The sequence below is a fragment of the Bombina bombina genome, chromosome 2, assembly GCF_027579735.1.
Source record: "Bombina bombina isolate aBomBom1 chromosome 2, aBomBom1.pri, whole genome shotgun sequence".
In the NCBI taxonomy this organism is placed as follows: domain Eukaryota; kingdom Metazoa; phylum Chordata; class Amphibia; order Anura; family Bombinatoridae; genus Bombina; species Bombina bombina.
In genome coordinates, this window is record NC_069500.1 from 1,316,878,742 (window position 1) to 1,316,904,637 (window position 25,896).

Sequence of the window (25,896 nt, forward strand, 5' to 3'; positions counted from 1 at the left end):
AAAAAAAATACTTTAAAGGGACAGTCTAGTCAAAATGTAAACTTTCATGATTCAGACAGAGCATGCAGTTTTAAACAACTTTCCAATTTACTTTTATTATCAATTTTGCTTTGTACTCTTATTATTCTTTGTTGAAAGCTAAGCCAAGGTAGGCTCATATGCTGATTTCTAAGGCCACCGCTTATCTCAGTCCATTTTGACAGTTTTTAACTGCGAGACATATCTAGTTCATGTGTGCCATATAGATAAACATTGTGCTCACTACTGTAGAGTTATTTATGCAAGTCTGACAAAGGGATTGAAATAAGGAGGCAGTCTGCAGAGGCTTAGATACCAGGTAATCACAGAGGTAAAAAGTATATTAATATAACTGTGTTGGTTATGCAAAACTGGGGAATGGCTATTAAAGGGATTATCTATCTTTTTAAACAATAAAAATACTGGAGTAGACTCTCTTTAACAGATTCTACGCTGTTGCTTTAATTCGTAAACTGTTATTTTGTTTGTTTTTGTTGTTTCTTTAATTCATAAAATAGAATAGTCCATGCCATGGATGAGATTCACTAATTTAAAAGAAGGGGGTGAGGTGAAATGCAGTCACCAATCTTGAATTTGGAAATACAAATTATTTAAGGAAGTATTTTCTTGAATGGGCGAGTGAGTATACATTAGTTATGTCCAGTACAGAATCATTTGCTTCAGATAAATCATTTAGAACGAATATTCAGAAAAAATAGTTTTTCAGAATATTCGTGTGTTGTATTCATGTCGTTTAAAACTAAATAAATACTGAATATTCGTTGACATTTACATTACTTTTTGTTAAAACAAATATAAATGTTATGCTGCCGGTCGCACAGTGTCACCTGTAGGACTAATACTTACCTATAGCGTGCTGGGGGAGACGCACGCTAATCTGATCCTTCTTCACAGAGTCCAGCCCACATTAATAGGAGGGTTAGTGTGGTGAATCCCAGAGCCTGTTCTAAAGGGCATGCAGTGCATTTATTCAGATATTTATTTCATTAAAACAAAACAAATATCAAATATTCTTCATTAAATTTGCATTCTTGATGAACCAAAGGCACATCTCTAGTATATATACAGATACAAATCTAACTTGCTAGTACCAGGCAACATATCTCAAATTAAAAATAATAAAGGGACATATTGGTCAATATCGATAGGCCAGTTTATTTTTTGGATAATCACACCTATAACATCAATGCAAATATGAAGCTAAAATTGACATAAATTTATCTCTTGTACCAAATTGTACAACACGTTTTTGTTTGTGCATCTTACAAGGTTTTGTAATTCAAGAAAAGTGCAGGGAAACATACCTTGACAAACTATTATGAATCCATGTTGCTGGTCTCCTTTGCTGTGGCCAATTAGGGACAGATGTAAATGATCTAACAAATAACTGTGTAGAATGTTGAAGGGTCTCTTTTACATGGAAAGTAAACACTGAGATTGTAATATAAAATCTTGAATTATGCATAGTAAAATTACTTTCATTATTTTCTGTAATGTAGCTCTAAATATTAATACTTTCCAGATCTAAAGGTTGAAGGTGCATATTGCATTGTGCATATTGCAAGCTTCACAAGCCTAACCCTGCCACATATATATCCCTAATTGTCCTCAGCTGAGATTATACGATAAGAAACTGCAAAACAATGCAACTTCTGTTACCAGAATGACAGTGGCTAGCTGCATCTACACAAATAACTAGTCCTGATTGGTTCCTCCATATAAGGAAAGAGAGAAAGAACAGTGGAAATGTTAATTAAAAAACAAAAATGTCAAAATAACACATATTGCATCTTGTTTTATTTTCAGACATCAGCAGGAAATCAGAGCAGATATTTTGTCTCATACCGGCGAAATGACTTTGTTCAAATGAAGCTTCCGAAGTATGCACTCCCAAAGGTAAGACACTAAGTTTAGCTTGCCCCCATTATATAGTACATCTTTTTCATTTATACACACACTTGTATTGATGTGCTACACTACTTCACTGTGTATAATTAAAAAAATATATATATAATTGAACAAATTTATATAATGCACATCCTTTATTATATCTAGTATGGCAGGAGTACTTAACTCTTTGTGGACTACTAGACACAGAATTAATAATACCACTGGTAGAATGATTAAGCTGTATTGGGATTTGTGTTTAGGGCTTCAGTACAGGATATATTTGGAAAACATAGAATTTTGGCAATCTCACATATGAATACATCATAATTTGTGCTTTCTGAAATACCCACACCAGTAATTTTGTTAGTGAAGACCAACTAAAATTGTGCAATGAATCTATATATGTTTAGGACATTTCAGTTTGGGCTCTGATACTATGTGCATTAGAAAGCAGTCCTTAGTGTGGCTTCCTATGAAGTTTCGAGCAGCAGAAAGGCAGATCTGCAAACCACCAGGATCTTTACCAAAAGCAGGTTTTTGTTTCTTTTTTCCATTTTTTTTTTCTTTAAAAAAGACGACCCTTACAGTCAGTCATATTTTATCAATCAGCCTATAAACTAAATAGAGCACTTGCCCACTGCGCTGCATATGGCCTAGATGCACTGATCCCATGGTATGAGCGGTAAAGCATACGATTGGCTGCACTGCTCATCTTTTGAAAAATAAAAAGCCCTCATAATGGGTGTTACACTCAGTTTAAAGAAGATTGGCGCTAAGTACTGAGTATTCCATATTGCATTGCGGCAAATTCCTAGGTTTTCTATACTTTTAAAGCATGCTTAAAAATCCAAATCTCAAAACCCTACAACCTCTGTTTTAACAGTTTGTTTTGTTCTCTCTAGTGTAAATAAATTCCCTTTTTAGGCACAAATATATAAAACATAGGCTGATCTCTTAACATTGCCAGTAAAATAGTTGTGTACTTACTATGTATTGCACAATTAGATTAGACATTCAGTATTATATTCATTTCCAAATTTGATATCAACTTCATGTTAAAGGGACACTGTACTCAAAAATTTTCTTTCGTGATTCACATAGAGCATGCATTTTTAAGCAACTTTCTAATTTACTCCTATTATGAAATTTTCTTCATTCTCTTGGTATGTTTATTTGAAAAGCAAGAATGTAAGTTTAGATGCCGGCCCATTTTTGGTAAACAACCTGGGTTGTCTTTGCTGATTGGTCAGCACCAATATACAAGTGCTGTCCATGGTACTGAAGCAAACATTTGCTGGCTCCTTAACTGAGATGCCTTCTTTTTCAAATAAAGATAGCAAGAGAACGAATTAAAATTGATAATAGAAGTAAATTAGAAAGTTGCTTAAAATTGCATGCTCTATCTGAATCATGAAAGAAAAAATTTGGGTTCAGTGTCCCTTTAACAAAACATCCAAATTCAATATGAAATCCACATCAGCATGCAAAATAAGAAAACCATATATCTCTGTGCCAAACTCAGGAAGATTGTTACTGCTGCTTTATTTTGAAAAAATAAAAATAAAATAGCAGCCAATCAGCTTCATCATGAGATTTCACTGATATCCCATGTGAGATTTCATAGTAAGCTTCCTGAAAAAGAGGAGGGAAATAACAAGACTGTGCCGGCACATGCCAGATGCTCACTCCCTTGCAAGTCTCAGGACTAGCATTCTGACTGGCTGCTAAAAGTTCCTTTACAATGGGATGTGGCCACTGAGGACATTTTGAGATAAATATCTTTCTTTTTTACATAGAGAAATTTAGATGATATTTTCAAGTTAGCTTTTTACAGATATGCTGCATCACTTTAAAGTGCTTTAACATTGGGGTATAATATACCTTTAAGTGGAAATTAACCAGATAAGTTATCTAAGTGGCTACCTTTGGTTGCTATATGGTTCTGTTGGTAAGAATTACTTTACAAACTACTTTACGCTGAAGGATCCTAGTGTGTGATTGAAGCAGGGTAGCATTTAAAGTTGTGGCCCGCTCCCACCTCGGGATTCATTTTAAGTTTGATTGAGTATAGTGGTTTATAGCCACAGCAGTTTGCAATATTATGGCAGAAATAAGATATTAGCAGAAAGACTTTTAATTTGAAGGTATTGCTTGTATTTATTTTATTAATTGAATTCTGCTTTATGCAAGGAGCTATTGAGTGATGTTCCCTTTAAGCGCTACCCTCTGTTAGCATTTATATAATAGTAAGTAACTGTTGGAGGTTACAGTTGCATATCTAATTGATGTAATATAACATAGTATGAAAAGTTAGCATAATAATTAAAGTAATTGAAAATATGTAAAAACTAACATATTTTGTTCTTTCAACCAGATATCAATCCAACCTGCCACTCTCCTTATGTACAGTTATTTTATATTTATTATTATAGTTATTGTTGTATATATTTGTATATAGTGGTATTAGTATAATTAAGTATTTTATATTTATATTGCTGACACAATACAAGGCACCACTGGATCTATGAGCAGACTTGGGGCGCGATCCGATATCGATCGCAGTTTGCGGCGCAAGCGAGGGAACCGGCGTCGCCCGCAGTTTCAGCTCGCAACTCGAGCCATCCCATATAGGTCGCCGTCAGATGCTAACGTGCCGTAAGTCTCACAAACCAGCGATGTCCAGAAATCTGCGTAAGTACAAATTTCTGGCGTCGCCAGTGACTTGCGGCACGTTAGAAACTGCCGGTGCCTATAAAACCTGACTAAAGTTTAAAAAACCCGCACTGTCTAACACGCCTCCCTAACATAGCCCGCACTGTCTAACACGCCTCCCTAACATAGCCCGCACTGTCTAACCCTCTATCCGCTATCCCCCCTCACTAGCCTAACAATAAAAAAGCTATTAACCCCTAAACCGCCGCTCCTTTACCCCGCCGCAACCTAATAAAGTTATTAACCCCTAAACCGCCGCTCCCGTACCCCGCCGCCAGCTATATTATATCTATAACCCCCTAAAGTGAGCCCCTAACACCGCCGCCATCTATATTAAAATTATTAACCCCTAATGTAAGCCCCTTACACCGCCGCCATCTCTATTAAAATGATTAACCCCTAATTTAATCTACCTACCCCCGCCGCCAGTTATATTATCTATATTAACCCTAAGTATATTATAGTTAATATAGGTATTACATTATATATATTAACTATATTAACCCTAATTATATTAGGGTTAATATAGTTAATATAGTTACTATAGTATTTATATTAACTATATTAACTCTATCTAACCCTAACTAAATTTATATTAAATTAATCTAATTCATTTATAAACTAAAATATTCCTATTTAAATCTAAATACTTACCTATAAAATAAACCCTAAGATAGCTACAATATAATTAATAATTACATTGTAGCTATGTTAGGGTTAATATTTATTTTACAGGTAAATTGTTAATTATTTTAACTAGGTATAATAGATATTAAATAGTTATTAACTATTTAATATCTACCTAGTTAAAATAATTACCCAATTACCTGTAAAATAAATCCTAACCTAAGTTACAAATACACCTACACTATCAATAAATTTAATAAACTACAAACATCTATCTAAAAATACAATTAAATTAACTAAACTAAATTACAAAAAAAAAAAAAAAACACTAAATTACAAAAAATAAAAAAAAGATTACAAGATATTTAAGCTAATTACACCTATTCTAAGCCCCCTAATAAAATAATAAACCCCCAAAATAAAAAAAATTCCCTGCCCTATTCTAAATTCAACAAATTTCAAAGCTCTTTACCTTACCAGCCCTTAAAAGGGCCTTTTGTGGGGCATGCCCCAAAGAATTCAGCTCTTTTGCATACAACAAATACAATACCCCCCCCCATTACAACCCACCACCCACATACCCCTATTCTAAACCCACCCAAACCCCCCTTAAAAAAGCCTAACACTACCCCCCTGAAGATCTCCCTACCTTGTCTTCACCACACCGGGCCGAACTCCTGATCCGATCCGGGCGATGTCTTCCTCCAAGCGGCAAAGAAGAATTCTTCCTCCGGCGACGTCTTCCTCCAAGCGGCAGCAAAGTCTTCATTCTTCCGGCGGCATCTTCAATCTTCTTTCTTCGCTCCGCCGCCGCGGAGCATCCATCCCGGCCGACTGCTGAACTTGGAATGAGGTACCTTTAAATGACGTCATCCAAGATGGCGTCCGCCGAATTAGGATTCTATCAGCCAATCGGAATTAAGTTAGAAAAATCTGATTGGCTGATTGAATCAGCCAATCAGATTCAAGTTCAATCCGATTGGCTGATCCAATCAGCCAATCAGATTGAGCTCGCATTCTATTGGCTGATCTGATTTAGTGTTTGTTTTTTTTTGTAATTTAGTTTAGTTAATTTAATTGTATTTTTAGATAGCTACATTATTAATTATATTGTAGCTATCTTAGGGTTTATTTTATAGGTAAGTATTTAGATTTAAATAGGAATATATTAGTTTATAAATGAATTAGATTAATTTAATATAAATTTAGTTAGGGTTAGATAGAGTTAATATAGTTAATATAAATACTATAGTAACTATATTAACTATATTAACCCTAATATAATTAGGGTTAATATAGTTAATATATATAATGTAATACCTATATTAACTATAATATACTTAGGGTTAATATAGATAATATAGCTGGCGGCGGGGTAGGTAGATTAAAGTAGGGGTTAATCATTTTAATAGAGATGGCGGCGGTGTAAGGGGCTTACATTAGGGGTTAATAATATTAATATAGCTGGCGGCGGTATAGGGGGATTAGATTAGGGGTTAATAATTTTTATATAGGTGGCGGCGGTGTAAGGGGTCAGATTAGGGGATAGATAAGGTAGATGGTGGCGGTTTTAGGGGCTCACAGTAGGGGGTTAGTTTATGTAGATGGCGGGGGGGTCCGGGAGCGGCGGTTTAGGGGTTAATAACTTTATTAGGGATTTCGGGGGGGGATCGCGGTTGACAGGTAGATAGACATTGCGCATGCGTTAGGTGTTAGGTTTATTTTAGAAGATCGCGGTTGACAGGGAGATAGACATTGCGCATGCGTTAGGTGTTAGGTTTATTTTCTAGTTAGTTTAGGGAGTTACGGGGCTCCAATAGTCAGCGTAAGGCTTCTTACGGCTGCTTTTTGTGGCGAGGTGAAAATGGAGTAAGTTTTCTCCATTTTCGCCACGTAAGTCCTTACGCTGCATATTGGATACCAAACTGCGCTGGTTTGGTATACCTGCCTATGGCCCAAAAAACTGCGGGCGACGGCAGAAATATACGCGCGTAACTTCTAGGTTACGTCGTATATAGGATACCAAATCAGCGTAAATATTGGCGTCGCCGGCTTTTGCGGGCGACGCTTTATATCGGATCGACCCCTTGATGCTTAAGATGATATTTCACTGAGCATATCTACATATGCTCCATGTGCCCTTGCACAGTAAAACAAAATCTTACTGAAACACTGATAGCTTTTACTAGAAGCTATTTCACTTCTATTCAAAATGTAATGAATATATTCAGAAATGAAATGTTTTTCACTTTGCCAGGAGGGTCCTTTTAGGGGCTTGAGCAGTACAGCCTTAGAGTAGCTCTTTTTCTATGTAAAAATGAACAATACATGCTTCACATTACACTTGGTAAACTGAAGTGATGCATTAAGCAATGGAAATAATGTTTAAAGGGACACCGAACCCAAATTGTTTCTTTTATGATTCAGATAGAGCATGCAATTTTAAGCAACTTTCTAATTTACTACTATTATCAATTTTTCTTCATTCTCTTCCTATCTTAATTTGAAAAAGAAGGCATATAAGCTAAGGAGCCAGCCAATTTTTGGTTCAGACCCTGGACAGCACTTGTTTATTGGTGGGTGGGTGCATTTATCCAACAATCAGCAAGAACAACCCAGTTGTTCACCCAAAACTTACATTCTAAACGTACATTCTTGCTTTTCAAATAAAGATACCAAGAGAATGAAGAAAATTTGATGATAGGAGTAGATTAGAAAGTTGCTTAAAATTGCATGCTTTGGCATCTATTTATCAAGCCGTCAACTTACTTGCATTCGACGTCACCAATACGCTCGCCTAAGATCGCCTAACATCGCTGCCGCAGACCTGAATACATTCTCCAAAGTTACCAAAAAAGCTGTCAAAAAGCCGCGCACCATGTACGGGGCGATGAGCAGTGGACTGTTGTTAACTAACAGTCATCGGTCTCGCTGCTCTTCGGCTTTTTCCCAGCTTTATTGGTACCCTGGCACTAAACACCCACACTATACTATACTGTTTACCCCCTATACCGACGCTCACAGACCCCGGCGCAACTCTAATAAATGTATTAACCCCTAAACCGCCGCTCACGGACCCCGCCGCAACTAAATATAGTGTTTTAGCCCTAAACCGCCGCTCCCGGAGCCCAACGCCACCTACATTATACATATTAACCCCTAATCTGCCGCCCTCTACACCGCCGCCACCTACATTATACATATTAACCCTTAATCTGCCACCCCCTACACCGCCGCCACCTACATTATACTTATTAACTAAAAATATAAATACACAGAGCGCCTCCTAAAAGGCAAAGACAACTGATGGTGACAGATATATTAAAGATAAAAGATATTGCTTTAAAAGTATGTAATATATTTAATATGCTACATATATCTGAAAAATACAAATACAAAAAAAAAAAAAAAAAAAAGTGGATCCACTAAAAATTAACAATAGAATATATATTTTAAATATATATATAAAAAACCCAATAACGTTATAGATAAAATCACAAAATATAATTGGCAATCACAAAATAAAATTTTCAATCAACTGATAAAATTGGTTAAACTGATGGTGTAGATAATATTGGTAAGGATACATAAAATAATATGAATGAGTAAGATGTCCTTAAATATGTAAGTCCCAAAATAGAAATTCCTTCCAGAGATAATAGTCCAAAATAAATTTTAAATCTTCTAATTAAATAATAATCCTTAATTTTCTTTGATAAACAGTGAAGAAAAGTGAAATTTATGAAAAAAAAGTAATCGTGATGAAAAATTAAAAAAAAATCCAAAAAATCCTGAGAAAATGGTGTGGTGGAAATAGCGTAGTAGAATTAAAAATTTGTGTACACAGAAAAATAAAATGAAAAAATATATGAAAAAATATATATTTCTTTAAAAAATTTGAAAATATATATATATATATAAGAGATGTGTAAAACTTTATCCAAATAGGTGTTGAAAAGTGTTTAAAAACCAAATAACAAACTTATAAGGTGACCCTTTTGTGGGTAAAGTATATGAAAAAGTCTCCTGAAAGGTTGCTCCTATGTGTGAATGATGAAAAAATACAAGGAAGATCCTATATCTCAATGATCAAATTCTTCAGTAATATTCCTGTAATAAAACAAATATAACATAGTGCAAATCTGCTAGACAAACTTAGTCAGTAATTGAAAAGAAGCTTACCATATATGTCAACGCGTTTCGGCCCTAAGAAATGGGCCTTTATCAAGACTATATCATTTGGTTTTTCAACACTTTTCAACACCTATTTGGATAAAGTTTTACACATCTCTTATATATATATATATATTTTCAAATTTTTTTAAAGAAATATATATTTTTTCATATATTTTTTCAATTTATTTTTCTGTGTACACAAATTTTTAATTTTACCACGCTATTTCCACTACACCATTTTCTCAGGATTTTTTGGATTTTTTTTATTTTTCATCACGATTACTTTTTTTTCATAAATTTCACTTTTCTTCACCGTTTATCAAAGAAAATTAAGGATTATTATTTAATTAGAAGATTTAAAATTTATTTTGGACTATTATCTCTGGAAGGAATTTCTATTTTGGGACTTACATATTTAAGGACATCTTACTCATTCATATTATTTTATGTATCCTTACCAATATTATCTATACCATCAGTTTAACCAATTTTATCAGTTGATTGCAAATTTTATTTTGTGATTGCCAATTTTATTTTGTGATTTTATCTATAACATTATTGGGTTTTTAATATATATTTAAAATATATATTCTATTGTTAATTTTTAGTGGATCCACTTTTTTATTATTTTTTTTTGTATTTGTATTTCTCAGATATATGTAGCATATTAAATATATTATATACTTTTTAAGGAATATCTTTTACCTTTAATATATCTGTCACCATCAGTTGTCTTTGCCTTTTAGGAGGCGCTCTGTGTATTTATATTTTTAGCACTATATTTATTTGGGGTTACTGGTATCCATAATACTAGGAGCTACAGACATAAGGTTGAGCGCTGTCAGATTTATTCAGATAAATTATACTTATTAACCCCTAATCTGCCACCCCCTACACCGCCACCACCTACATTATACTTAATAACCCCTAATCTGCCACCCCCTACACCACCGCCACCTACATTATACTTATTAACCCCTAATCTGCCACCCCCTACACCGCCGCCACCTACATTATATTTATTAACCCCTAATCTGCCACCCCTACACCGCTACCACTATATTAAATTTATTAACCCCTAAACCTAAGTCTAACCCTAACACCCACTAACTTAAATATAATTTAAATAAATCTAAATAAATATTCCTATCATTAAATAAATTATTTCTATTTAAAACTAAATACTTACCTATAAAATAAACCCTAAGATAGCTACAATATAACTAATAGTTACATTGTAGCTATCTTAGGGTTTATTTTTATTTTACAGGCAAGTTTGTATTTATTTTAACTAGGTAGAATAGTTATTAAATAGTTATTAACTATGTAATAACTTCCTAGTTAAAATAAATACAAATCTACCTGTAAAATAAAACCTAACCTACAATTACACCTAACACTACACTATAATTAAATAAATTCCCTAAACTAAATACAATTATATACAATTAAATAAAATTAGCTAAAGTACAAAAAAAACAAACACTAAATTACAGAAAATAATAAACAAATTACAAGATTTTTAAACTAATTACAACTAATCTAATCCCCCAAACAAAATAAAAAAGCCCCCAAAATAAAAAAAAGTCCTACCCTACACTAAATTACAACTAGCCCTTAAAACGGCCTTTTGCGGGGCATTGCCCCAAAGTAATCAGCTCTTTTACCTGTAAAAAAAAATTACAAACCCCCCAACATTAAAACCCACCACCCACACAACCAACCCTACTCTAAAACCCACCCAATACCCTCTTAAAAAAAACCTAACACTAACCCCTTGAAGATCATCTTACCGTGAGAAGTCTTCACCCAACCGGGCCGAAGTCCTCAACGAATCCGGCAGAAGTGGTCCTCCAGACAGGCAGAAGTGGTCCTCCAGACGGGCAGAAGTCTTCATCCAGACGGCATCTTCTATCTTCATCCATCCGGCGCGGAGCGGGTGCATCTTCAAGACATCCGACGCGGAGCATCCTCTTCTTTCCATGGCTTATTGCTGAATGAATGTTCCTTTAAGTGACGTCATCCAAGATAGAATTCTATCAGCCAATCGGAATTAAGGTAGAAAAAATCCTATTGGCTGATGCAATTCTATTGCATCGCGCCAGATGGATGAATATAGAAGATGCCATCTGGATGAAGATTTCTGCCTGTCTGGAGGACCACTTCTGCTCGTCTGGAGGACCACTTCTGCCGGATTCGTTGAGGACTTTGGCCTGGTTGGGTGAAGACTTCTCACGGTAAGGTGATCTTCAAGGGGTTAGTGTTAGGTTTTTTTAAGGGGGTATTGGGTGGGATTTAGAGTAGGGTTGGTTTTGTGGGTGATGGGTTTTAATGTTGGGAGGTTTGTAATCTTTTTTTACAGGTAAAAGAGCTGATTACTTTGGGGCAATGCCCCGCAAAATGCCCTTTTAGTGTTTGTTTGTTTTTGTACTTTAGATAATTTTATTTAATTGTATTTAATTGTATTTAGTTTAGGGAATTTATTTAATTATAGTGTAGTGTTAGGTGTAATTGTAACTTAGGTTAGGTTTTATTTTACAGGTAGATTTGTATTTATTTTAACTAGGAAGTTATTAAATAGTTAATAACTATTTAATAACTATTCTACCTAGTTAAAATAAATACAAACTTGCCTTTAAAATAAAAATAAGCCCTAAGATAGCTACAATGTAACTATTAGTTATATTGTAGCTAGCTTAGGGTTTATTTTATAGGTAAGTATTTAATTTTAAAGAGGAATAATTTATTTAATGATAGGAATTTTATTTAGATTTATTTAAATTATATTTAAGTTAGTGGGTGTTAGGGTTAGACTTAGGTTTAGGGGTTAATAAATTTAATATAGTGGCAGCGGTGTAGGGGGTGGCAGATTAGGGGTTAATAAGTATAATGTAGGTGGCGGCGGTGTAGGGGCGACAGATTAGGGGTTAATAAGTATAATGTAGGTGGCGGCGGTGTAGGGGCGGCAGATTAGGGGTTAATTAGTATAATGTAGGTGGCAGCGGTGTAGGGGGGGCAGATTAGGGGTTAATAAGTAAACGTTCCCATAGGAATCAATGGGATATCGGGCAGCAGCGAACATGAGCTTTCGCTGCTTTCAGACTCCCATTGATTCCTATGGCATCTGCTGCCTCCAGGGCGGAATAGTGGCAAGTGTACCTGGTAGAAAATTGATAACTAGCAAAAGTAGTCAGAAAGTGCCGAATTTGCATTCGGAACATCTGTAATGACGTAAGCATCGATCTGTGTCGGACTGAGTCCGGCGGATCGTATGTTACGTCACAAAATTCTACTTTTGCCGGTCTGTAGGGTTTGATAACTAAGGTGAATCAGGCTTGCCACAAATATGCTGCGGAATTCCAGCATATTTGCGGTTGACGGCTTGATAAATAGATGCCTTTATCTGAATTACAAAGAAAAAATTTGGGTTCAGTGTCCCTTTAATGTAACCAATTCCCTGTAAATGCATCACTACATTTAGGGCACTACCATTCAACTCCAGCTAACCTATGTATTGTAAATTATAATATGTATATTGTTAATAATAAATAAAACACTTCTTTTTATCACTAAATCCTAACAAACCATTTGGAAATATAATAACAAAACATAGTTTTATAAGCACAAAGATACTTATTATGCATGTACCATACAACTATCACAATCGCTTTTGCTAATTTGTCATACATTTTAAGAAATAATGATCCTAACCTTGAATAATGGTAATGAGTGTTAAGCACATAGACTTTACATTCATAGCATTTGTATACTACGCTCAGTAGACCTTGCAGGCTGCACATTGTTTCCACAAACAGGTGCTCCTTAACATGCAAAAGAAAATCAAAATGAAGCACTCTGCTAAATGAACATTGCCCTTTGTGTGTATTTGATAGCTAAATAAAGTAAATGATGTTGCATTTCATTAAGATACGAAAATTACTTTAATATATGCAATTGCTATTTACTGTACACTTTCCAACATCTGAATGATAATTTTTAACTTGTATTATTTTTGATTAAGCAAAATAGAGGGATTTCAGCCATTGCCTTTAATATAACAAAAGAAACTGTCAAGGGAGTAAGATTTTACTTAAAAATATTCATTGTACCCTCTACGTACATGTGACATAAGACTGTAATTGAAGCAATAACCCATTGCTGCATATCCTTCAATATAGAGGGGATGTTTACAACCTTCTTTGTAAAAGCAATTTCAGTTTGAACATAATTTTTTGTCAATAACTAGAGATCACATAACATTTAGTCACTCTGAAAATCTAGCAGGGAGATCAAGCTCAAATTATGTATTTGTGTGTGTGTGTGTATACATATAAAATATGTGTGTGAATATACACTTTCTAGTAAAACTACAGATCCTTTGTACATTTTCAGTACAACGTTCCTATAAATTGTATCTTTCTGCCAAGAAGTCCACTCTCACCTATCATACCACATCTGCCAGGGTGCCAACAGGTTAATATACAAAACCACAAAAAGGATGCCCTCTCTTTTCAGTGATAATTTAATCCAGGTGGCGTTTCGGGGATAATCTCCCCTTCTGAACCACTGAACTAGAGAGTGCCTCCTTCTGTGCTTTTGTTTGTGTATTTATATATATATATATATATATATATATACACACACGTGTATATATATATATATATATATATATATATATTTGGCAAAAGGGTGGGATAGCGCTGATTTAGGCTTTTTCTAATGCAAGCAACTATAAGTATAAATGCTATAGTTATAGATTGCTAAAACAATCAAATAAAAAAAAAATATACTGTATGTATATATCACAAATGGGTGTCAGCTTAGGATGCTGGAATATGAGTCCCAAAACTATAAGTTGCAGAGTAAATCTCTGTCATGCGAACAGTAGTTCCAATGGATGTGGTTTCTACTTACAGAATGAACCTCAATCGATATGAGGTAAGTGTTGAGCAGTCTCGGAGAGCCTCAATGTATCATATATGATATCCGCCGCTGGATATGTGTCTAATGCTGTAAAATGCCTTTCATGCTTCCTGGAGTGTAGTAGCAGCACTAAAAACTTTCCTCCACAAGATAGTGGTAAATATGTAAAAGAACAGAAATAGGAAAATAGTGCAATACTGTATGTTTAAAAGAGCACATAAAACAATTTTCACACCAAACCCTGTGGATCTTATGCTCACATTTAGCACATCTCAGATGAAGAAGGACAACATAAAAGCTATTCCTTCGAAGCACCTTAGGTGACACGGTCACTAGCTTAGGTGACCTTTGCTTTTAACTTTTTTTATTTATTTGTATATTTGGTTTTTTTTTTGTTTTTTTTTAAAAAGGTGTATTGTGTACCTTTTTATGAACTGTCACACACCAATTTCAAAACGGACCTGAGTAACCAACTGCTTCTGGTGTACAGAGGACAGGAACGTGTACCAGGATTAAACCACTCTATGACTTACAATTATCTCATATTTTATTTAGAGTGTTAAATGTGAGCATAAGACTCACAGGGTTTGGTGTGAAAATTGTTTTATGTGCTCTATTAAACATACGGTATTGCACTATTTTCCTGTTTCTGTTCTTTTACATATTTACCACTATCATGTGGAGGAGAGTTTATAGTGCTGCTACTACACTCCAGGAAGCACAAAAGGCATTTTACATCATTAGACACATATCCAGCGGTGGATATTATATATGCCACATTGAGGCTCTCCAGGACTGCTCTACATTTACCTCATATCGATTGAGGTTCATTCCTGTAAGTAGAAACCACATCCACAATGGTTTTTTGGACGCTGACTTCCGTTTGGGGTGGAGCAAGGAATAGTAGCTTGTGACTCAACACTTGCTCAAGCGGTGGGCTTGAGCAAGTGCCGTATTCAGCGAGGTCTGTTGGACCTGATCCGCACTGTCGGATCAGGTCCGACAGACCTTCATAACTTGGGGCCATTATGATAATCTTTAAATTAATGAATTTTCAGGACAAGATAGAGTTGTTAAAACATAATAGGGAAATGAGTACTCTTACTATAGATGACCACAAAATTGTAATGTTCCAAGATTTCTCTAATGAGACACAAATAAAAAGAAAAGAAATGTCCCCATTCTTTCCTCAGCTTACAGAAAAGGGATATAAAGTAAGGATGGTATACCCCACTAAGATACTAGTAAGATGTTAATGGTAAAACAAACATTTTAAATAATGCTAAAGAGGCCAGTGAATTTTGGGCTAATAGTTGTAATTTTCCCAATTCTATGGTTATTTTTTTTTATTTATTTTCCCTTTCTTCATTCCTGGCAACTTTGTGTCCAAGGCAAAAAGATTTGCCTATGTGTGTTTTATTTTTTAGTTTGGAGATGTTTTTTTTTTTTTCTCTCCCTTCCACCTTTACTGTCTCTCCCCCCTCTTGTACTTCCATCTCTCCTTTTAAATATGTAGATAGTATAGTATGACTTTACAGCTAAACATTCTATCTTGGAATGTCGGTGGAATTACTTCCCCCATTAAGTGTAAACGGATAATAGCTCAGTTAGGAAAACACTGCTCCGACATTGTTCTTAAACAAGAAACACATTTGAAAGAAAAGGAACTCTGTAAATCAAAATCTCGGTGGGTTGGAAAAGTACTGGCCACACCCTGTGTTACAATGAAGTGTGGGGTAGCAATTCTACTGCATGAAAATTTAGAGTATCACTAAGAGTAGATATATTATTATCAAAATTTGAATTGGTGGTATACAATATATAATCTGTAACATGTATGGCCCAAACCATTTTTCTCCGGAATTCTGGGATGTGATTAAAGGAAAACGTTATCCATACTGCAGTGACAGGCTGATTCTTGGTGGTGATTTTAATATGGCACTTTATCCTAAATTAGAACTCCTTACAAAGAAGTACCAGGGTATAAGAAAATTGCCCTATATTTTAAAACATTCTGCTCTGCTATGAAATTTATAAAGATATTTGGAGAATTAAATTCCCGTATCCCACCGTTCTTTTTCAAGAATAGATTATATTTTGATTTCTGAACAACTTATTTTATTACAATCTTGTTCACAGATTCACAATGTATTACTCTCAGACCATGCGATAGTCTCTACTATATTGCATCTAAGTAAACTTGTAGATAGCCCAAATGTATATTTTACATTTCCACGTTCTCTTAAAGAAAACACTAACTTTGTTAAATGGCTCTCACTGCAATGGAAGGACTTCTGCTATCTTAATAGGGGTATTAGGATAAAATCTAAACCTTCTGGGAAGCTACTAAAGCTGTCCTAAGAGGTCAAATAAAAACATATACAGTATGTGTCATTGAAAAAAATAAATGTTTAGTGCATGATTTACAACTTTCCAACCAAGTAAAAAATGCGCTGTATCGTTATAGAACGCATTCGACTAAAGATAATTGGTGAAATATTGTGAGGCCAGAACTGAAAGGGAGGTGTTTTAAAAACAAAAGTGTTTGGAAGATGATAAAATAATTAATAATCATTTTAAAGGTTAATAGCAAAGGTAACTAAGAATAGGAAAAGTAGGAACTATATAGCGGCAATTAAGGATAATCTATCTAGATTCACTGACAATAAAAATATAAGGGATTTTTTTTTTTAAATTTTTACCAGAAACTTTATACTAAAGTAGATATAGATACTGTCAATAAGGATTATTTTTAGTCCAAAGTGGTTCTCCCCTCTTTTTTAGGGTCTGATCTAAATAGGATTAATGCGCCAATTTCACCTGATGACATTTTTAAAGCTATTAAAAAAACTAAGTTAAACAAAGCTGCAGGGCCAGATTTTTTGCCATCAGAATATTATAAAATCCACTCTGAAGACATACAACCAGTTCTTACCAAACTTTTTAATACTTATTATGCTTCTAACAGCCAAGTTATTTCACGGCAGCAAACATTACCTTAATCCCAAAGAAAGGACAAGATTCAGAACAACCATCATCTTATAGACCGAAATCAGTGTTAATTGCTGATTATAAACTTCTTACCTCCATCCTTGCAGACAGACTGAACGTTTGCATGAAATTATTCATCCAGACCGAACAGGTTTTATGCAAGGTAGACATATATCATTAAACCTCCAGAAATTGGAAATAACTTTAGACTATTTTTGGAATAAAGTCATTAACCAAATTAAAAACAAATATAATAAAAAGACAAATACACAGATGTAGCTTTACTTTCAGTTGTTGCAGAGAAGGCTTTCAATTCTATCTCTTGGGACCATTTATTCTTCTTTCTTCAACAATTTGGATTTAATGTTCATTTCCTACAGTTCATTTTAAAGGTCTATAAGAATCCCTTTTCTTCTCTGCTTATTAATGGTAGTGTGTCTCCCAGAATCCTTTTAGGCCGAGGAACACATCAAGGTTGCCCCCTCTACTTTTTAATATTTCTATAGAATCTCTGGCTATATGGTTGCGAAAAGAACTACAAGTAATAAGATTTGGCTCAGACTCATTAAAAATCCTGCTGTATGCAGATGATTTATTAATTTTTTTGGAGAACACAAAAAAACTATCCCACAAATACTAGGGATGTTTTCTATTTTTAGCTCGTTCTCAGGATATAAGATAAACCTTGAAAAAAGTGAACTGTTATGGATAAGGAAATTGCGAGATAGTCATTCAAACCATCCTTACAAGATAACAGATCATATTAAATATCTTGGAATAGCCCTCCATAAAAATCCCAAATGTTGGTATAAGTAAAATTTTCCTCAAGTGTTCCTAAAAAATATTATAGACCTTAAGAATTGGGCTGCCCTGCCTATCTCTTTATCGGCTAGAGTATACCTAATAAAAACAATTATATTTCCTCAAATCTTATATCTTCTTAAGAATCTGTCTCTTTTTATCTATAACCAAAAGATTAAGAAATTTTACTCTGCCTGCTATCAATTTTTATGGAAAAATCAAAAAGCCTGTATCTCTATCTCTAAATTATCACAAAGAAGGATTAATGCTGGGCTTGCGTTTCTGGATATTAAACTCTATAACTTATCTACTCTAGCTAAAATAGCTCTAGATTGGTTGACGGATATGAAAAAGTTTGTTTCTATTGAAATGGAAAACTATATTATTTATCAATTTACTTTAAAGGATATTCTACACTGTACTTTAAAAAATCTCCCAGCTAATGTAGTAAATTTAATTACATTTAAAAATGTAATTATTGCTTAGCAAAAAATGTGTAAATCTCTTAACATAGATTATAGATTCTCTTGTTTTCTACCTATTCGAGGGAACCCGGTTTTTGATCAGTCGTCGGGGAAGGGGCTCAAATATTTTGTTCAAGTATTCTCCCCAGCTGGTCAATTGATACCTTTTAATAATATAATTAAAAATTTTGAGATTCCTAGAATAAATTTATTTGCATATTTCCAAATATGTCCCTTTATTAATTCCTAAAATTGGAATTTGGGCTTGCTCTACCAATGGTCTAAGATAAATGAATCCGTTAGAAAATTTGTATCATCCCTGGAAATAGTAAATATTGGACAGAGTTTTTCATTACTGGAAAAATTAATAATTCCAGTCGGGTGGAAAGAATCGCATATGAGACTAATTCAAAATATTTATTTTTCCCCGGCTAAATTAGCTAAATTTTATATTAATACAAATTTCTGCTGTCCCAAATGTCAGCTAGACAAAGCAGATATATTGCATCTATTCTGGGGCTGTCCACAAATTAATCAACTCTGGGATATAACAAACTTTTTTTTAGAACATTTCAAAATTCCGCCCATCATTTAATCTTCCTGCTCCATCTTGATTTGACTACTACTAGATCTAACAAGTATCAAAGTTTATGTACACTTATTATGGTGAGTAGTTATCTGATCCTAAGGAAATGGAAGGACCTAGTCCCTTCTAGCTTTGACAATTTTCAAAATGCTGTGTTACAACAATTGATATTTGAGACCCAAAATATTAATTTGCCCGCTGAAAATAAAGTCCAAGATTATAAGTGGCTCCCTATAATCAAAACATACCTTTTACCAACTGAAAAGCATTTACTTCACCCATTTTTTAATACCAAAATATTTGCGGTAATACCGCGAGTGGGTGAACTTCCCTCCCAATGGATTCTAGTATCTACTATACCCTTGCTAGATATAACGGTATAATAGACAATATGAATTTTTCTTTGCTTGTAGGAGTGGCAGGACAGAGAGATTATGATGAGATGGCTACAGCATAAGTATTGCAACAAATAGGTGTGCACAGTTCCCAGGTTCTGCCAAACCTTAAATTCAGAGAGAAAATCCAAAAGATGGGAACAGCACCACAATGATAATTTTAAAGTTGCTTTATTGGGACATCAAAAAACACAGAACGACTCTGAGTCACATGATTAAGGTCTATTAAGACCGAAACGTCGTGCTGTGTTTTTTGATGTCCCAATAAAGCAACTTTAAAATTATCATTGTGGTGCTGTTCCCATCTTTTGGATTTTCTCTCAGGACAGAGAGATTACCCCGTTTTTTTTTTGTTTGTTTGTTTTCCATCCCACCCTTCCCCGTCATTTTGTTTTGTTTGGTCAATATTTGTTTGATTAGTATGTTATGGTTTAAATAAATAAAAAAAAAATCCAATGCATGATTTAGACAAAATTTTTCATTTTTATAATAACTCATAACGTGACCTCAAATAACGGAGAAGTTATTCTTTATATTGTAACAATTCTATGTCGATTAAGTTTGTAAAGTATTTGGTCATGTATTTGTGTTATGTATTGTATCGTTTCTTTGAACTGTATTCTGAATTGGACTATACATAAAAATTAGGGGGCACCCCTAAGTGGTAAAAAAAAGAAAGAAATCACATCCATTGGAACTACTTTTTGCATGACAGAGATTTACTCTGCAAGTTATAGTTTTGGGACTCATATTCCAGCATCTTGAGCTGACACCTATTTGTGATAATATTTGTGATATATGCATATATTGATTTTTCATTTGATTGTTCTAGCATATTTATAGTTCATTCTCTATTAACAGTTATTATATGTGTATTTATATATATTTGTTCATTTGCTTGCATTAGAAAAAGCCTTAATCAGCACTATCCCACCCCTTGCCAAACATTGTACCCACGCAAAGTAAAGTGAGATTGGGGATTTCACTTTACTGAGCCCAGCGATTTAGCTGCAGTTTTTTGGTATTCTTATGCTGTAGCAACAGTGTATATTTATTGACCCTTAGTGTGGAAGCACCTGTCAGCTCTTTCTTACACACACACATATATACTGTGTGTATCTCTTTCTCTCTCTCTCTCTCTCTCTCTCTCTCTCTCTCTCTCTCTCTCTCTATATATATATATATATATATATATATATATATATATATATATATATATATATATACTGTATATATATATATATATATATATATATATATATTCCAAACAATGGTGTAAGTGCACTCTCACCAACTCTTGCAGCTTGTCAGGGTGCTATGAGGTTAATAATATAATGTAGCAAAGAAGCACTCACTGAACAGTTCCAACTGTGACAAAAAGTTTTAATTCAAATTGTGACGTTTCGGGACAGCAACAGTCCCTTCCTCTGACAAATTAACAATGTGCAGGCCTTAAATAGGCTCCAAATTACCCTCCCCTAGTGATTGACCAATCATGGCCAAAGATACATAACACACCTTCCATAGTGACCAATAGCTATCAATGATACAAATCTAATGTATATAGTGATTCAAGTGAATAGTAATAAAGTAATTTAAACATGGAACTCCGTATTGTTAATACAAAAGGGGTGCAATCTCACTCCAACCAAACCGAAAAGTCAGCTAAATAATCGTTAAGTATATAACAAAGACCGTAAATAAACAGTGAGAGAGAGGGATCGTAATTCAACCAATCATAGTCGCCATGGCTCATGGAGATCGTAATTCAACCAACCAGCAGTGTTCTGACTCCTGGAGAACATAATACCACTTTTCACTTATACACTTCTTTTGACACTCCGTGTTGTTCTTCACTTGGGTGGTCTTTCTCATTCCATACCAATATTCAGCGCTATTTCGTAGTATCTGGATTTAAATTATGTAATGATGGATACATTTGTTCCTTTCCCTTGGCTACTTAGTCTTTTGAATTTATTATAGGAGCTGTGACTCCTTTTATTTAGATTAGAGCATAATTATTATAGAGTTACACACTGGGGTGGCAGCAATACACTACTACACCACACAATAGTTGGGGACGAGCGGCATGAGTGTGATGGATGCACTTGTCAGTGTCAGTACGACACGTAGAATTGGTTCACACTTGGCAATGTTTTGATACGCCTTCATGGGGGCGGTCCCATTAATGATTGGATAGATCTCGGCATCTTATTTACCTTTGTCATGAAGGCTATAACAGAATTATCAAGTGCGGCACCAACAGGGCTTTCCTATTTATGCTAATTTTTAAGTGCAGAGTGACGACTCTGTGATTGTATGATACTGATTGTCCGTTCTCTGTGCTGTTTGAGATGACAGATCTGACACTGATACAGATCAGTTTCGGCCATTGATGTATATTTAACATTGGCGATCTAAGGGCGGCCTTATAGTGTTTTGAACATAGACATGCAGCGTTCTGGGGAGCGTTTTTATTTGGGATTATAATGAATGTGATACTTTATTTTTGAGGTAGTATGCGTCCTTAGCGACAGGTGGGCGTAGTTTGAAAGCCTTTACTATGACGTAGCGAGCATTGAGTGCCACAACGCCGCTGATTGGTGGTATTATGTTCTCCAGGAGTCAGAACACTGCTGGTTGGTTGAATTACGATCTCCATGAGCCATGGCGACTATGATTGGTTGAATTACGATCCCTCTCTCTCACTGTTTATTTACGGTCTTTGTTATATACTTAACGATTATTTAGCTGACTTTTCGGTTTGGTTGGAGTGAGATTGCACCCCTTTTGTATTAACAATACGGAGTTCCATGTTTAAATTACTTTATTACTATTCACTTGAATCACTATATACATTAGATTTGTATCATTGGTAGCTATTGGTCACTATGGAAGGTGTGTTATGTATCTTTGGCCATGATTGGTCAATCACTAGGGGAGGGTAATTTGGAGCCTATTTAAGGCCTGCATTTTCACATTGTTAATTTGTCAGAGGAAGGGACTGTTGCTGTCCCGAAACGTCACAATTTGAATTAAAACTTTTTGTCACAGTTGGAACTGTTCAGTGAGTGCTTCTTTGCTACATTATATATATATATATATATATATATATATATATATATATATATATATATATATATATATATACGTTGATTGCAGTATTTTGTTTCACAGTGGTTTTTGATTGAGTGTCTGTGTAAGTTCATCCGTATATCTGCAAATGTGGTATACATGATACATTGCACTGCATGTGAAATGGGATGCTATATTGGAGAAACAAGCCAAAAACAGAACCTTCGGATGAAATTACACAGACACTCAATCAAAAACCACTGTGAAACAAAATACTGCACCCCTGTTGGTCACCATTTCACCCAACCTGACCACTCCATCCAAAACCTCAAAATCAAAATTCTCAGAGGCAATTTCAAAAACACCATGGAAAGAAAAACCTTTGAAGTGAAAATGATAATGCACTTCAACCTGTTTAATTCTGGACTAAATGTGGACTCTGGATTCTTAACACATTATCAACATTTTTTGTAATGTACTTTCATTTAGTCAATTACATTGTATATTCCACATTTTTTATACATAGGTACAAAGGTAAGCCTATGTCCACACTTTTGTCTTTTTTTAACTTTTGTATTCCCCCTGTATATACAATTTCACATCTTTATAGATATTGATTCAATGTTGATATATAACTTTATGTCAGTATATGCTCTATGTAAAGCTATATATTTCCCCTGTCTGTTCTCCTACACTGGACACTGTCTGCCTGTTACCTAAGCCCCCCTCATGATTTTTACGACACCTCCTCCTCTCCCTGCACTGTCTTCTTAGCTATTCTGTGTTTTAAGATACAATCTGTAAATTCCATTGAATTGGTCAGTATTGCTTTAAACTTGATAAAGGAAGGAACTCTTCTGAAAGCATGTCAACTTATAAATGTATAGTTAGTCCAAAAAAAAAAGTATCATTGCTCAATGCAATACTCTTGTTATTTTGATATATATATATATATATATATATATATATATATATATATATATATATATATATATAGCCTAGTCTAGCAAACACCCCTAACAATCACTGCAACAGAAAGAAAAAAAATGTACTACAGCAAACTGCTTGGATTCCCTGCGGAGCTTTCTTTTTCCTGGTTGCTTTTAGTAACTTTAATACAACCCCAATTCCGAAAAAAGTTGGGACAATATGGAAAATGCAAAAAAACAAACAAATAGAGTTATTTGAAAATGAAATTCACCCTGTACTATAAAAACACATTATAACCAAATTCCCTCAGGTATCTGGGATTGACCATCCCTAAGAACCCCCGAGATCTATTTCACGAAAACTATGTAAAACTCCAAACTAATATATTTACCTTACTACATAACTGGCATAAACAAGGTCATCTATCTTGGATGGGCAGAATTAATACGATAAAAATGATGGTGATCCCTAAATATCTATATCTGCTCCAAGCACTGCCTATCTCAGTCCCGAAAGCTTATTTGTATACCCAACAACGTATGCTAGAATCATTCATTTGGGCTTATAAGAAACCGAGAGTATCACGTAAATCTCTGTACTTAGATAAAGATGAAGGAGGGTTGAATATGCCAAACCTACTTCTATACCATCAGGCGGTGCACCTTACCCGAATAATAGCTTGGAACCATGGCTCACCATTTAAGCTATGGATCCAAATGGAAGCCACTCTGATTCAACAACAAACTATGAGAGATGTTTGTTGGATACCTAGGCCACACAGAACCCCTTTAACCATCGAAAATGAATGCATCAAAACAACATTGATGACTTGGGATAAACTTATTCAACGACCTAATAAACTTTCTACTCCAGTATCACCCATGACCCCTCTAATAGACAACACATTGTTCTTTAAACAACACCAATTTCAATATATTCAGATAATATACAGCACAAAAATTTACCCATATACTTGCTGACCGAATCTTCTCAAATCAAAGACAGGATAACCCTAAGGGATGCCCTAGGCCCTCCATTCCACAGCTGGTTCTCTTACCTACAAATAAGACATGCTATAGTAGAATGCGCATATAAAGATGATTGCCTGCGTAAGCTTTTTCCCTTTGAACAATTATGTACAAATATAGATATAGGAAGAGCGCACCTTTCCATCTCATATAGAATATTAAAAAAATCTACCCTACACGAGCTACCCACATTTACCCAGCTATGGGAACGTGAACTTCAAACCCAATTCCCAAGAGAGGCATGGATGAGAGCCTTTCGCTTAACCCACACAGCCTCTATCTCCTTAACTATGGCAGAATCGCATTATAAAATTCTCTCACGGTGGTACTTGACTCCACATAGACTAAACGAAATATTCCCAGGGGCAAACTCTAGTTGCTGGAGACGCTGTGGTGAAATTGGCACCCCATCCCATATATGGTGGTCCTGTCCAGTGCTTTCACACTTTTGGTCCACACTTGAAAGAAGCATTAATTGCACACTAAACACACAAATAACCCTCTCGGCCCCTATGATTATACTTAACCATATTCCCAACGTGGGATGTGCATTTCGTAAAAAATTACTACAAATTCAGCTTACGTGTGCCAAACGCATTATCCCCAGATTATGGAAACAACAGCAACCACCCACTCTCCAGCAATGGGAAACCGAAGTGGACTATGTCTTGTCTGTGGAAAAAAGATATGCATGTTATGTAGGCAAAAAAGACTTCATACTTAATGTTCTGTTTCTGTGGGAACAAAGGACAAAACAATAAATGTCCACTTGATGACGCTATACCTAATAACAAACGACCAGATTTCACACAGAGAGGTTTTCCCCCCACCCTTCCCTACCCCTCCCCCAGGACTCCTCTATACTTCTATCTTTATTTCTACTTCTACACATCTTAACTCTATACAACATATTTTTGGTAAATTGATGGCTAATTAAGAGTAAACAGCTGACTTTATCTCTAACCATTTCCTTTTTAACCAACTTTCCAAGTGATGACAAATAAAGGGAAATTGTAATGCAAATCGATACATGACAGGTCACGCTTATCCACATGCCTTTGTTATTCAAAAATTTATATGTTTGTTTAATTTGTTACTGAATATGTAAAAATTTCAATAAAAATATATTTAAACAAAAAAAAACACATTATAACACATTATTTTATGTTTTACTTTGTGAATTTAATGTGTTTTTGAAAATATACACTCATTTCAAATCTGATGACTGCAACAAGTTCCAAAATAGTTGGGACATCCGC

The 25,896-nt window shown here is 34.7% G+C and overlaps 1 protein-coding gene across 1 annotated transcript in view; it reads left to right on the plus strand.

Moving 5' to 3' along the window:
* Positions 1–25,896, plus strand: part of SORCS2 (sortilin related VPS10 domain containing receptor 2) — a 1,789,666-nt gene that overhangs the window by 1,338,139 nt on the left and 425,631 nt on the right. The window contains exon 8 of the mRNA XM_053704165.1: positions 1,846–1,935. Within this exon, the coding sequence (XP_053560140.1) occupies positions 1,846–1,935 (90 nt within the window). The remainder of the gene's footprint in view (positions 1–1,845; positions 1,936–25,896) is intronic.